Consider the following 16,387-nt stretch of genomic DNA (forward strand, 5'->3'; position numbering starts at 1 on the left):
TAGCTCCCTTGCTATATGATGACGATGTAGACATACAATAACGATAAAATTGCTGGATAAAATATTGGATTCGTTGATGTGAGGAAGCTATTCAGTTAGCCTTTGGAACGTCGGTGCTTCTACTTAGGTGCACGCTCGTTCCAAAAGCTAACCTAATAACTTTCTTGCATCGACGAATCCAATATACCAAGATATTTCTTTGTAACAAGACTGTGACTCACTTATGTTGATTTTGCTTTTTTATTTCATGACACTCATTTCATTTATACCTACTTTCACTTGAGAAAAGACGGCAAAACCACCATTACTTTTAGTCTTATGTCAATCCGGGTGTTTTGTTTTGTTTTATCTTAAAACGATTTCATTTTTCTTTTCTTATGTTCTGTTATTTAACAAAACTGACACTTGAATGTTTCTCCAAAACAAGGCCGGATTAGAATATCGCTCTATGTAAGACACTTTTATATTAATCAATCCCACTTATTCTTCACGAAAATTATTTAAAATGCAGTTCTGCAAAATGTCAGTTGTCAAGTGCTATCAAGATGATCTAGTTTTATCCCTCATTTATTCCACCGTACAATATGATATATAAAATAGAAAGCTACTCTACTGTATCAAAGTGGTTAACCAATTAATAAGGAGATTCTAATCTAATTTGTTTATTAATGCAATCGCAAGTGTACCGCAATTGCGATCAAACAAGAAGATTAAAATTGATCAAACCAACAGTGCTCATCAGACCTAGACGGAGTTAAGTGAGCTGAAGAAAAGGGATAGGTACGATTCATTGTGATTTATGAAAACTTTCTTTACATTTCTAATGTTTCCTTTTCTATAATTGCAACTACAAATCATTACATAAGAAACGCTAGCTAGATAGAATGGCTACATTTTGTTCTTGACTATCGAAAGGGGATGTTTACATCATACAAGAACTATCATTATTGACTTGACAAGAGAGGGGCAAATATTTAAAGCTTAAATTGTTCCTTGTTGTGCTGTATTTATCACGATAATTAAAATAAGTCAAATTTAGAAGAAAAAAAAACCTTTACCAACGTGGCGATTTAGACCTGGAATAAGGAAACTTTCCGTTAAATCACTGCATGTTGCCCGTTAAATCACTGCATGTTGCTGAACTGTTGACTTCGTATTCGTTGGTCCTACTTTTTGTTAGTTAAAAAGCTGCCAGGATGAGAGAAAGGTTTTTTTATGAATAGCTTACGGTCAGTTGGTTGTTTCTTCTCAGATGCTCGTTCACGCTTTGATAATGTTCCGAGGTGCCAATGAGGTCTGAAAATGATACAGTCCGTAACTGTGTCAGAAATTACGTATCGATATTTTGAAGATAAAGTCAGTTATGATTCATATGAGAATAAAAGCTAACGTCTAACTTAACCACATAGTGAAAAAGGTAAGTATAAGTTAAAAGTGTTCACGGAACAACCGTCTGTGTTCGACTAGTCAATAGATGAAACAGTATCGACTAACGTAGCGCTTAAGGCGCGACTTTTTAAAAAAATAAAGAATTAAAGTACCAAACAGGCAAGGTCATACATCAAAAACGTAGCCTCCAAAAACTGTAATTTAGACCGTAGCGACTTAATATTCGCGGAATGCGCGGTTACGACAAATCCGCGAAAGTTTGTCTCCGCGAAAATGCGGACGTTGTGAAAAAGGCGAAATATTGTATCCGCGAACATTTCTAGGATTACAGTAAAAGCATAATATGTTACCACAGAGCGACTTTATGCCACAACCTTTGGCACAAACAATTTAATCTTCGGTATAGGTATTAATCATGCTTAACTACAAACCATACAATGATGAAAAAGATGCAGTCCTTAAGTACAGATGAAACATGCATTGGTCTATTTCCTTTTGTTACAGCTCAAAATTTGTTTAAGGAAGATTATTATGACCACTAATATTCAAAATACAGATTAGTTTTATTCAAAACATTTAGTGTAATTATACATTTTATTGTAATTGTCAAAACGTTGAAATGTCTTTTTAAAATGCATTTCTACATCTTAAGCAACTTAGAACTGTTCGACATGATTTTTGATATTTAATGATTAGGTTCTAGATATTTGAATATTTAATATTTCCTGTGCGGCTTCATGAAGACCTTTTATAGACATCTGTAGCATTTGTAGTCATCTTTCTACCAGATGAGAAAGACGTTAGTTAACGATAACTTTTAATGAAGTATGCAATAAATGATAGTATATAAACTTTAATAAACATCCCATATATCAAAGTTTTCTCTCATAAGAAATCTTCATTTAAATGTTCAAAAGCTTCTGAAGTGTAAATGAGCTTCTACTCAAAATAAAACGCAGTAAACTAAACGTTATAAATGTCATTATTTCAACAGCCGAGTAACAACGCATAAACTAAGGGTAACAACGCACAAACCAACCAAGCGAGCGTTAAAGGGGAACGGGGTATCTCTAATTGCACCTGTGCGACACAAGTTAAACAGCAAACAACGCTTAAACAAGATAATTGTTAGTGGGGCACTGTTTGATTTTTTCGTTGATAAAACGAGTTTAAATACATCATAGGAATATTGATGGTTGATGGATAAAACCGTGCCGACTAAATCAATAGCTTGTTAAAAGTGTATGTTGCATTATGAACTATTTTAGAATTAAATTGTAAAATATGCACTGTAAAAGTTTTGTATTATTCAGTGATAAAGCGCACTAAATAGATAAAGGAATATAGATGGATATTTCACTTTGTCAACTAAATTGAGAAAGTTGTATGCATTATATGGTGCAATATGGACAATTATTTTAGACTTTTCACCTGGACAGTTTTACAGATGGTATGCGGTTTTTCAGTGTCAGGTTTGTATTTAAACATTTCAATTTGTTCAAATTGTTGACCTATAATATTGGGTATAGTATCTTAAGCTGTGTCCTAGTTTAAAGGCTATACTAAAAAGGTAAACATTACACATCAAGGTAAATGTGAGATTATTGTGTGGATAAGAATGAATGTATTTGTTGAAAATACTACAAGTAAAACGTGCTAGCCTTAAAATAACATGTTTTAATTCAATAGTGTTTACATTTTAAGTTGTATAATGGTAAACGTTGACTCCTTTCAATGTACTCGGTCACGAAAGAGTCTCAAGTGTTTTAAACTGTTTTTCCTTAAGCTATATGTTTAGATCAATCAGTTATAAATCACCCTTCTATCTGCACTTTGAACTGTTTCTTTACAATGAAATGTTCAACTGTATTTCATATTAAAATAATGGCGATATTATTAAACTAATTGATCGTGTAGGCTGGATGTAATTTAACATCACATGTATTATTATAGTCTTTTATACATTCTATAAGTAAGAATTCCTTGCAATATTACTGCTGATGTTATGGGTATAGATTTCTCGAAACATTGCTGCTCAATTTAAAGATTTAGATCTGTTGATTATTAATGCTGATATTGCCGTGATTTGTTTCTTTAAATGTTTATCTTTTATTTATGTAATGGATTTGTAAAAGCATAACTGCTTATATATTGTCGGTATAGAATTCTCTCAACATTACTGCTCAATTTAAAGCTTAAAATATGTTGAATGTTACCGCTCATGTTCTTGGTATAAATTTCTCTAAATATTAAATTTTAATGCTTAATTTTAAGGTTGAAATATGTTGAAAGCATAATTGTTTATGTCGTGGGTATAGATTTCTCTAAAAATTGCTGCTTGATTTAAACCAAAAATTTGCTGTCATTTAGGATTCGGCTCACAATTAGCGTTATATTTTCAAGGTAATTATAAAAATGATAATTAATTTTGTATTTAGTTACTGCCCAATATTTAAATGTTATCATTAAGATGAAAAATGAGACCAAAGTTGATGTCACAATGGCATTTTCACTTTCTAATCATTGTGTTTTGAAATAATCGCCAATTAAAGTGAAGTGAAGAACATCTTTATAAATTCTTACAGACATCAGATTTATATCATTATGATGATATTCTGTCTTTTTTTATGTTCATTCTTAAGAGAAAAGGAGCACTGCTTTGATTAGATATCTTTCACTTTAATATCGCAACGTGTCGTATGGGAACGGGAACACCAGAAGACTAAAAAATATTCTTTTACGACTTCCCTGCGCATACAAGTAAACTTAACAGCGTCATAAATATATCATGCAATTATGAATAGTAAATGTAAAAGGAATGAAGTTATGTTCGGTAATCGACGAACATGTACATTTAAAAATGTCAATACAAGTAATAGAAAGAGCACCGAAACACGAGGCTATCTGATTTGTACGAGGGGGGCGTAGCCCCCGAGTATTAATCAGATTGCCGAGTGTTTTGGTGTTCTTTCTCTTTTGTATCATAGTCAAACATAAAATCACGTTCCCTGCTGTCACAATATGAAACCCCGGCAAAAATGAACCAATGAACGAACATCTGAATATGACATTTCTGTCGCTTTCCCTTTCTCTGCCGTCACAATATGTAAACCCCAGCAAAAATGAGCCAATCAATGGGCATGCTCTGGAGTGCGGGTAACTAATACCCGCACTCCAGTTAACGCACTGTGCATGTATATGTATACGATTTAACCCTGACACATTTTCAACAGAAAGGTCAATAACCCGTTATTCGCTAATGCTAATAAAGTCTATTAAAAATAATTAAAACACTCAGCTCCGATACGATACAATATATAACCCTTCTTTTTTCGGGGATAAAAGTATTCGTGCAACAAAACTGACGTTAGAAATGGCAGACACATACTATATAATAATTCAAATATGGCAAGAAAGATATAAAAAACCGGTACTGCTTCATTATATTTTCGACATTGCTTTGCCTATATCCACAGTGTCTATTTTTATTAGCTCCCTCGCTAATGAGAGATCATAGACTAGTGCGCAGAAAAGTGTAAATAAAAATATAATCATTCTAACAAGTCTGAGCAAACAAATGTTCACTATAACACTCTAAATTCGTATATAATATACAGATTTTATTTTCCGTCTCATTTAATAAAATGCCCAGAGAGATCATGTGTACACGGACATTTTATGAGTTAACCTTAGATCAATTGCATAAGCCTACCATATCTAAATACTGATCATATTGAATACCGGCAGTGATTTCATATTTCATGAATTGGCAGAAATTAAACACCTTTATACCATATCCAATTGTTAAATACCCGCAGTGATTTGATATCATTAATTGTTAGAAATTAGAAATCGAATTTTGTTTTCACTAGAAAACTGTACACTTTAGAGAAAAATCTCGAGAGTGACTTTTTTGTTTACAAAAATGAATTATTTATCATTCAACCTCGGTTTCTTAATCCATACCAGGTAAAAGTTCATTTCTCATTTTGAATGGGACAGATTGTAGTAATCTTAAGTTAAATAGAGTGTATGACTCAATGTAGGAGATGTACAAATATTCACTTCAATAAAGGTTTTATTGGACAGGTAGACTAAACAATGTTTATGATCCAAGTGTCATTGATAGGTTTTCACATTAGTGTTCAGACTTGCACAGAAGTGAATGCAACGATGTTTTATTTTGTATTCCAGTTATGTTAATTTCATTTCACGAAAAAAGCAACATTTTAATAACATTTACATGAAACAAACAAGTGATACACCACTGATACTGCAATGTATTTCTGATTTATTCTATGTCCTTGTGCATTGTGGGAAAAAAATAATTACCATGTCTATGAAAAATATTTGTATTTCAATAACAAATAAAACATTCTAAAGAAAAACAAAATTCAAATACTAATTTGAAAAAAAAGTCAAATAGAATGTTAAAAATGAAAAAAAGTATCGATATCTAGAAAATATGTGAAATATTTGCCTAAACTGAATTTACTCTTGAGCATTTCAGCATAAGTTTTGAGATATGAAGATACGTATATTTCATCATATTTCAAAATATTTCAGGGAAGTATTAGTATTTTGATAACATGACTGTATTCCTTTCCCTATTGATCACGTGATCCAACTTATATTTAGTATTTACATGGATAAAAAAGCTTGAACAATTTCTAGTCTTGTACCTTCCAGTGACAAATTATCCCATTGTACAGGTTTACATTAGCAATCAGAAATCACATATGTCTGAGCAACAACAACAACAACAACAACAACAACAACATTGTATTGATGCTCATTCCGAATGATCAAAAAGTAAAAAAAAAAGTTTCAAAGGTGAAAAAAATGAACCCTTGGTATTTATTCACCAGACAGGTGTGCACACGTTGGAAAGAGCAAAATGATTTTTATCGTGAGACAAGCAATCTTGTTGCCTTATTTTTATACTGATACAGATTTTATATTCTACCTTTTTCTGTATAGTAAGTTTATACTGTTTGTCTTTTTTTCACCCAGGTTGTCTATCTTTTCAGGTGAAGATAATTACTTTTTATGCTACCTCACAGCTATTCCATGGTTAAGTTGTATTCAGAAACGTTCGTTTGATAGCTACGTGATAACAATTTATATATTTTTATTTAAAAAATATACATTTTTGTTGTAGAGTAGAACGAAATGATTTCTGACCCTGGCCAAGTAAGCAATGTAGACTAAAACTAAACTGCATATGATTTATACCCTTATGTATGTAAAACAGATATTTTCATAATGAAAACTATTTATTTCAAGGTACCTTGCAGAGACATATTTCTCTTTATTGTAATAAATTATGTTTTAATTGTGTAATACATCACTTTAAGACATGATAGCAAGCATCCAGCAGCACTGATCCAGTTCTAAACTTTTATCGATAAGTGATTAAGAAAAAGTACTTAAGCTTGATTAAAGTCTAGTAAATTAAAGAAAGGTACTTTAAATGATTATAGTCTGATAAATTAAGGAAATGTACTTTCTTTAAAATGAATAATGTCTGATAAATTAAGGAAAGGTACTTTACATTGATTAAAGTCTGGTTCTCCCATTGGAATTGAGGGATGTTTGTTATTCCATTCCACTTGGATTTACAGCACCCTGCAGTGAAGTAAGTTTCATGAACCTTCGCATTGGACAAGTTCACCGATATTTTGTCGCCAAAATAAAACCACCTTAATAACTTAGTTCATTTCCTTAGTTATCCCATGCAGTGCCTCTGGAAGAAGAGGAGCTAAAATTGACCCCGATAACTTAACGTACCTGTTATTTAATAGACATTATATTGTGTGTGGTCCACTGATGCTGTTGCAATCTGATTTATTATATGAATTATAAATTGACATTTTATGTAAACAGTGTTTATATTTGCACATTCTATGTAAATAAGATTTAATTATAGATTTTCAGATATGAATAACAGTCATTTTCAAATATGTTTTGGTTAACGAAATTATGCTATTAAGTTTCCTGGTTTTTTGTTGTTGATTTTTTAAAAACCCTTCGTCCTTCCAAACTGGTTGTATGGCATATACAGTTTCATCTTTGTATTCCTTTTTAATTAACATGCATACTCGTAATATTATAAGATTTCAATTAAATCTTGTTTGTGACACTACATAGTGCACATCAATGTCAACATTTTGCTACCTTTTTTACGGGGGTAAATTATGATGATAAAAAAGATTTGTTTACTTAGTGTGGCAGACTATCGTTAAACACATCAGTGGAACACCTTATGTTAAAAATCAAGTATAACCAAAGGAACATCAGAAAGTGTAATTCTATATTGTCAAGTTTCAAGTTCATGCACTTTTAGAAGTAGAAAAATAGAGAGATTCCTCGGGAATAACGTATCAATGCCTTTAGAAATCTAGAGACTCTTCTTAAATAGCACGAAAATGTTATATTAGATCGCATATGTCCACCGCCGAACTTAACCATAGTCATGTACATATGTTGAATACTGCTTTGGTCGGTGCTTAAGGCTTGGTCGGACGCCTTTTACAATTAACACTACCAACCATGAAGAGGACCAATCAACATTTTTCAATTTCGCGGTTTTGAACGTTCTTTTAGGGTGTTTGATTACGTGTGTTGATAAGATATGATAAGATAATTTACCCTTGTTAAAGCTGTTTTGAGCAACATGTTAAGTCTCCTCACAGAATAAGTGCCATTCAACACTCTCGAAATTCAAGCAAAAGAATAATTGTTTGTAAATAACAATTATTCAGTCGTGCATTGTGGTATAAAATAGAAAGGCATTGTACTGTAGGAAAGTGGTAAACCATATAATTGTGGGACTATAACCACTTCAAAGAATGTCAGAGTCTGACACCCATTTGACATCCATTTTTGCCACCGTACCAAGGGGTATGTTTGCAGGGTATATAAATGTGACACTTATTGATACAGTTAAAAAGTATGCAATTTATAAAAAATAAGTAACCAAAACCGAAATGACTTGAGCAATTTAAACGGTGTTTTATAACTTTGTAAACAGCTTATACAAACCGAGCCTGCAACATTTTAATTTTGATGTGTTTTTGGCGTTCTTAAAGAATTTTTTTTCTTTATTTTACGATAGCATACCAGTATTGTATGAGCTGACAGTCAATGAATAGTTTAGTATAATTACATAAATATCATTACGCAAAAAGTTATCGAAAGATAAAACAGTGTAAATTGTTTTTAGTTTTGATGAACAATTACTAATGATCTCGCTAGCCCATAAGTAAATTCGTTATTTCATATCATCTTAGGCGATGTAGTTATCATAAACGTGATTCGATATAATAGATATATGAGCCGCGTCACGACAAAACCAACATTATGGGTTTGCGACCAGCATGGATCCAGACCAGCCTGCGCATTCGCTCAGTCTGATCAGGATCCATGCTGTTTGCTTTCAAACCCTATAACAAGTAGAGAAACTGATAGCGAACTGCATGGATCCTGATCAGACTGCGCGGATGCGCAGGCTGGTCTGGATCCATGCTGGTCGCAAACCCATTATGTTGGTTTTGTCGTGACGCGGCTCATATATTTTATAATTTTAAAACGAAGTGGAGTATGATCAAAGTCGAATCGATCGAATCGGTAATTTTCAGCATGCAATTTAAATTAATTATTTTCTCGTAATATGTTCATGCATACAAATATTTGATGTTTGCAAATTAATTTCAGATAACATAAAATAGAAACACTGAAACTGTTTGTGTCAGTCAACCTTGATCGAAAATATGACTGATAAAGGGTTGCGTTATTATTTTACAACATTTTGCAAAAGGCTTGATAAAATCTCAAATATTGCAGTTGCGTGCATCGTTGCACAGGTTTTTGTAATATACTTGTACAATTTGATGTAAACAATGTTGCTGTAATAAACAAAGTTTTATCAGAGTAATCTATTTCCATTTTTCTAACTGTTAAAAACACCAGGTGTCAATCACATTTTAAAATAAAAACATAAACAAAATTTATTTTACTTTTATAAGTTATGTTTTTTTTTTCTGAGTAAGCTTTCCAATTATTTAACGATTACAAGATATATTTGTCATTTTTGTTAATCTGCTACTGTTCAGAAGTATTTTGTGGAATATGCTGTGAATGATTGTATTTATTTTGTAATCAGAAAAGGAATGAATCTGAGTATCATTTTTTATTGATTTGTCCGAATAGAATATGAAATAGCAGAAAAAATTACAACGTAATCCTTCTTAGAAATAATATAACATTTTGCCTTCATTAAATAGACATTTGTTAACAGCTAATAAATAGTTACGTTAAACTAATTCAAAGACAATGAATTTTAGCTTACAAATTTTAAAATGGTCTTTTAAAGTAGAAACAATGACAAATTGGAAAAGAAGAATGAATTTTTACAGCAAGACAATCGTAGTTTAACTGACTTATTTATTCACATTGTATTGTAATGTTTATGTGTTATGTGCTTGATTTAAATGTATTGTATCACTTTGGATTTTGAGCATTTGACCACACAGATGTGTGTTTGTTGAAACAGGCAAATCTTTCGTTATCAAGAAAAAAATCTCAAGACTATTTTTATAAAACTAATGTTTAACTGTTTGATGATTTTCCATCAAAAACTATCTTGCTATCATTTGTGTGTGTTTCATTTTTGAAGTGAGACTTTTGTTTTATTTTTTATCTAATACTGGGTTTTACATTAATTAATCCATGCTCATATTAAGAATATCTATAATTATGATCTAACAATCAATATCTTCCCCTTTTCGTCTTTTCTCTATAAATTTGAAATCAATGATAATATGATCGGGAACTAATCACAATAAATAATTAAAAAATACACAAGTCATCTATTATTCGAGTAAGTTTTATAAGTCTTCGCGCCAAATGTAAATTGCATACGGCAAATTCGATTTAAATTGTAAAGAGTATATTGAATGTATGTTTAAAATGGGGGGGGGGGGGAACTTGCCAACATTTTATACTTAAAGTGCCACCTTTATAAAAACAATGTGTGATAAAATAATAATAATAATAAAAAACAACAATAACAAAAAAAGAAGTTCGCTAAAGTCATTTAGAATTGACTAATTTCATTTGAACCATAATTAAACTTATGTTTTACTTTGATTATTATAGAGAAAAACGTCCACATTGCTTTCCGGAAAATCATTGTCTAAAATCTATCCATACAAACTGATTATTGATATTTGCTCTCTCGGTTGCATTTACCCTGTGCGGTGTCCCTTTCATTATTAACCATTAGAAGAACAAACTATCCTAAGGATATCCTAAGAGTTACGTTACGTTGTGTTATGTTATTATTTGTTTTTATAATGCAATTCCCGTAACTGTTGCTACAGTTATGTACTAGTAGTTTCTTGGTAACTGATAAAATGAAATAATCTATTTTAATCCATATCAACATTTTTTTCTGCGGCGCTCCAAGCTATTAACCAAAGGTACTTAAAATAAGCAAAACCCATTTAATTTGCATAAACTTATCTTTATGGTATTTCGGGTATTTTATAACAAATTTTATACTGGTTGACCACAATAAATTCGTGATTTATATACAGATAGAAATTACGTATCGTGTACTCAAATGGGACAGAAACTTGAACTTAACGCATACGTGCAACAATTAGAAAAGTAAATATGAATATATTAAACGAATTAACATAAAAGCTTTATTATTGTATATGATATTATACTGTAAAACATATCTCCTTAAACACGTAAACCATTTAAACTAAAGTTGACTGTACGCATAATGTGGTATTTAATTGTGTTAATCTTTAATATACTGGAAATTATTGTACGTGTTAGTACATTTTCAGGTTAGTACAAATGTATGCTGTTCCGTTAATATTTTCCTGTGGTTAACAATAATTATGCCTTTAGTAAATAATTTAATAAAATGATGAGCATTTTATCAATAATTGCAAATTGTATTGCATTTCACTACAGTAACTATAAAGTTAAGAGTTTTAGACAATAATATCCAAACAAATACAATATAAAAAAAATTACTGACTAATTAAGTAAAATGAAGCTCGCCACACACAACAGGGTTGTTATTTCGTTTGTTTTTTTATAAATATAGTTAGGACAATTTTTATATATATATTATAGACTGTAAGAAATATTGTATGAAGTACATGTTATGGTGTAGTATTAAACTTACGTAGATTAATTGAATATGTTAATCTACTGTCATAGTTTAACCACATAATCTCCAAACATGAGCGTGCATATCAATCATAGGAAAGAAAGACATTATTGTTGCATTAATATCTACAACGTACGTAAATTAAACTTAAAGTGTTGAATTAACGCACTATCAGTTGCTAAAATATTTGTTTACTCTGATAAGAATATTGAATATAGAAAAGGCTTATCTAGATTACTCATTTCCGAATTTGTAATGCTTAATATGATGGCAGGTAATAAAATCAAAATTAAGAATTAATACAGGATGATCATAAATCTCAATTAAAGTAATTAAAAACATTTGATATTTGATAAATTTAGTGAGTTGAAAGAGATATATCATTATTAATAGGAAAATGTACAGCAAATATAATTAATGTTCTGTGAAAAAAGTGAAAAGAAAAAAACAACAACAAAAAACTCAACAAAAAAAAAAAAAAAAAAAAAAAACAACAAACAAACAAAAACAAAAAAACCTTAACAAAATATAAGATGTAGCACAAGCTATAAGTATTTCTTAAATTTATGTGATGAGTCTGTTCACTGATTAATATGTTCCTAATGTCAACATACATTTATTTTTACATATAAGCAATATACATGTACGAGTACAATATAAAAACATACTTTGCCCAAATGGACTTAACGTCGCTGTATAATATAATACAATTAATTGCCATCGTGCCGCAAGGTTAACAAAACGCAAGGTTAACAGAAAGATAATCTCTCTCTCTCTCTCTCATTTATTTTATGAAATATTATGTTAAAGTCACTGACATAGGCAGTAAACAAAATGTTTCTCATATTTCTCCTTTTGTCATAAGAATGAATACATGTGAATGTGCACCTACTATACTTCAAGATAGATATTCGTAACGTAGGTAGAATGGTTTTATCAATAATGTCAATGAGGTGATAATGGTCAACATCCGTAGACGTTCGTTATACAATCAAAATGTTTTCGATGGCTCTTAATGGTTGTTTAGCTCTCATCATGACTTTCCCACGATTTGTTTCATGAATGCTGTCACTTATATAACTTATCCTACAGAGTTTATAAGAGGTCTGGCTAAGATGGACCTCATTTAGATCATCTTAAAATCTATATAAAGCCATGTTTATAATTTGATTTGAAAAAGGTTTAACTTTTACGAAAATGACATATGTTTGTTTCTTTCTTTTTTGCATAATCAAAGTTATTTGAATTGATTTCTTCTTAACACCAACGTCTTGCTTTAGCTGAAGTTGCAGTGTAGTTTATTATTTTCTTTTAATCCATTCGCGTGAAGAGGTCTTGCTTATATCTAAAATCAGTGCATGACATAAACGTTAATTTACGTATCTAAATATTCTTAACAATATTTTAGTTGTATGAAATTTTATAAGATAACGTTATGTCTGATGATATTGTGAAACGTTTCGACATGAAATTCCTGTCTATTAGAAAAATCTGTTGGTTTTAATTTACATACAACATCAACTCATCCCAAAAAAGAATCCCTTTTTACCTTTGATAAAGATATTCCCCACCTTGTTGTGTTAACCATATTAAGGAAGCAATTTGGATCTTCTACAAAAAAGAAGTATAAAATAGTTAAAGGACGATTGCTCGATCATATATCGTTTCTGCAGAATATGTCCTTTTGGTCATCAGACTTATTTGAAGACATTTCATGGAAATCAAAGTTCTCTCAGTTTTACAGATACTTCGTATACTTTATGACCAAAGAGATAATGCGACATTTTTATGTGAAAATAAAGTTTATGTGAAAATAAAGTTTATGTGAAAATAAAGAAATAAACCGTGAGTTGTTTCTCTTAGTAACCTCAACTTCATCTTTTGGTGAGAGACCTGGCAAATAGAAATAAAACTTAAATGTGGGTGAAAGCATTTTTTCACAACTATTTATGCGGAATATATACGTTTAACCAGAAGTACTTGAATTTTTAAATATATGTGTTTCATCACAATATATTGTGACATAACTGACCACAATGAGGACATAATTAGATTAAAGATGAAATAAAGGAGATAAGTATTTTAAGAGGGACAGGCTGTTTTGGCTATGCGCATGCGTACAAACAGGAAGGAAAATAATTGATAAGTTTAACATTTATAGTATACTGCTGAAAATTGTACGAGCTATTTTGTTTCGTTAAAAGGATGTAAAAGTAGGTTACTAAAACTATTAACCTATTAAACTATTTATCTGATGTGGACATCGCAATTCGATACATAATGCGATCTTTTATTGTGTTTACTTTAATCATACTGGAAATTATTGCATATATAAATACATTGTCAGGTTGGTTGGATTTTTATTATCTTTTTTCCCACAAAAGGTCGAGAGTATTTGCATTTTGTTAGGAACACATATTTCAAAATGGGTCATTAAACAAAGGAAGAAAACAAAAAGATCACAGTTTACTTTATAGTACAGATTATGAAATGAAACGGAAAACAAAAAGATCACATTTTACTTAAATAATACAGATTATGAAATTCCAGAGATTAATACTTCAAATTATGTTTACGTCTTAGGAAAAATAAAGAAAATAAGATTTAAGTGATAAAATTCTTGGTATTGATTCTGTTAACATGCGTTAGATTGTCAGAGACGTTGCGGTGACAATTCACCTTGCATTAACGAGACTTGGTATGTAATATTGTGAGCTCTTTCTCAAATTAAAAAAAATGTTTAACAGCCTTATATATAACCAATAATTCTGAAACGAGACAGGCATTCAAAGATAAAAAATAATAAAGATAATCTTCATCTCGAAGCAATTGGTGATGATCTAAATATAAGTAAGAACAGCATTTACTGCCGAGTCTTAAATTCAGAAAATAATTTTAAATATCAAGAAGTATTTAACAACCCTAGTGAGTTTTCTGTTAGTTCAATTTGACCAAACCTCTAATGAATAGATGTTTAAACATTTTGGTAAATATTTTAAGTTCAGGTTTATAATGAACAAATGAGTATGGTAAAATTAAGCGTGGAAGTTACATGGTCTATAAAATGCAGTAAATACTCATTTTTGATAAAACCACATAACCCACACGCATGGTAATGCATATTAATCATAAAAAAACAGTATAATAGCATTATTGTTAAAGTTTAAGACTGATTTACAAACTTGACTCGCGAATACAGGCGTTATCAGTTGTTGAGATATTTTTATAAATCAGAAAGGAATTTCAAAAATAAAACTATGCATTATTTTTTTTTATAATAAGTAGTTTCCGATATTAGAATGAAAAATGTTTATGAGTTCTGCTTACGATATAATTTATCAGACACTTATTTTTCTGATGGTTATTAATGCTTTATCAGTTGTTGAAATATTGTTGAAATATTTGTAAATTCTGATAAAATTTTACCTTTATGATACTTTGCTTGACGAGTAATATCCGATTTTATGTTCGAACGTGTTAATCTATTTTTTAAAGCATGTACATGTATTTGATATCAGCTGATTCTTTTAGTAAGTTTTATCATAAAGTCGTCACAACATATTGGACGACTTTCTTGCTAGTTATATCATTATCAAACCAATTGAAGAGTAAAAATAGAAGTTTAAGAAAAAGGAAGAAAAATATATCATTTCATTCACTTTTCATATTCAGCACCAAACAGAATCAGTCTTAATACTATATTATCATAAAAAGGTACAAATTGAAATAGTTACATGAGATAACTTTATCTTTTTTGTGTAGGTTGAACTTTTGATTAATAACTAAAGAATTTTGTCCATTTGTACGTAATGTGCATTAGATATACCTGTTTGTCCAGGTCAAAATTGATACTTTGAAGAATACTTTGACAAATAACAGTTAAGCGTGTGAAGTCTTTCTACGAAATCCGTTCTTTCTCGTTTTCCTCTGCATTTTTCTTTGTAATGTCACTCCTTTAAAGATCCAAGAAAATGGTGCTTCAAACTTATTGAACTTTTTGAAACAGTCTAAAATTACTTACATCGTGGTTTCTGTTTATATTCCTTATACATTTATTGTTATGTGATACAGAATAAATCGGGCACTTGCGGTTATAGTTCGACATTTTTGTAACATTACAGAAAGAGGATATAGTTATGCAATAGGATGGGTCTAAAAAGTTTTCCTTGTCTATTATTCATTACATCACGATTTACTGCGGGAAATCAATTATGTTTCTTAAGAGGATGAAGTTTTAGAATTTTACCGCAGAAAAAGCAATGGGTATTTTTTGTTTATAATGGATTTTCTGATTATGATTAACAGTAGCAATTGATAAAAATATATAAGCAGTCAAAAAATGTCTAAGTTAGCAAAGTTTGGCTTCAAATGTGGCAAGTGATTTATATCGGTTTATAAAGTTCAAAATTACATGATGTATCAGAACATATTTGTTTTCCCATATATAAACAGAATTAAAATAAATGACTTATAGAAGATATATTATTTTTATCTAAATGCAGATAATAGAAATAGAACAAAAAAACAACAACAGTAACTTCTAACTATGATCAAAGTGCCAAAACAATATCAATTGACAAGTGAATATCAATTATAGAAAATAAAACATTGAGAAAGGTTGTGCCGAACATTACGAATTTATAAATAGATGTTTTCATAATACGTGTATGTACTTTGAACTAATTATGTGAATAACTAGGAAATGGTGATATTGGTCAAAGTCCAGATACTAACTTAACCAAACGTTATTTTGATACCATTATATTTCATGTAAACTTTTTGTGATGAGTTAAGTTGAAAAATGAA

At 30.3% G+C, this 16,387-nt stretch overlaps 1 protein-coding gene across 3 annotated transcripts in view; it reads left to right on the forward strand.

Annotated features, from left to right (window-relative positions):
- Window positions 1-2,413: 2,413 nt before the first annotated feature.
- Window positions 2,414-16,387, forward strand: part of LOC132744168 (disintegrin and metalloproteinase domain-containing protein 10-like) — a 29,122-nt gene continuing 15,148 nt past the window's right edge. Inside the window, exon 1 of one of the 3 annotated variants that reach the window (XM_060732787.1) lies at window positions 2,414-2,861. In XM_060732787.1, the coding sequence (XP_060588770.1) occupies window positions 2,795-2,861 (67 nt within the window). In that variant the 5' untranslated portion in view covers window positions 2,414-2,794. Of the gene's footprint in view, window positions 2,862-11,112; window positions 11,250-13,510; window positions 13,929-16,387 lie in introns of those variants that run through there. The other 2 variants (XM_060732786.1, XM_060732788.1) reach the window with 2 other exon arrangements.

Source organism: Ruditapes philippinarum, unplaced genomic scaffold (assembly GCF_026571515.1).
Source record: "Ruditapes philippinarum isolate M1 unplaced genomic scaffold, ASM2657151v2 ctg4166_1_1_1_1, whole genome shotgun sequence".
NCBI lineage: Eukaryota > Metazoa > Mollusca > Bivalvia > Venerida > Veneridae > Ruditapes > Ruditapes philippinarum.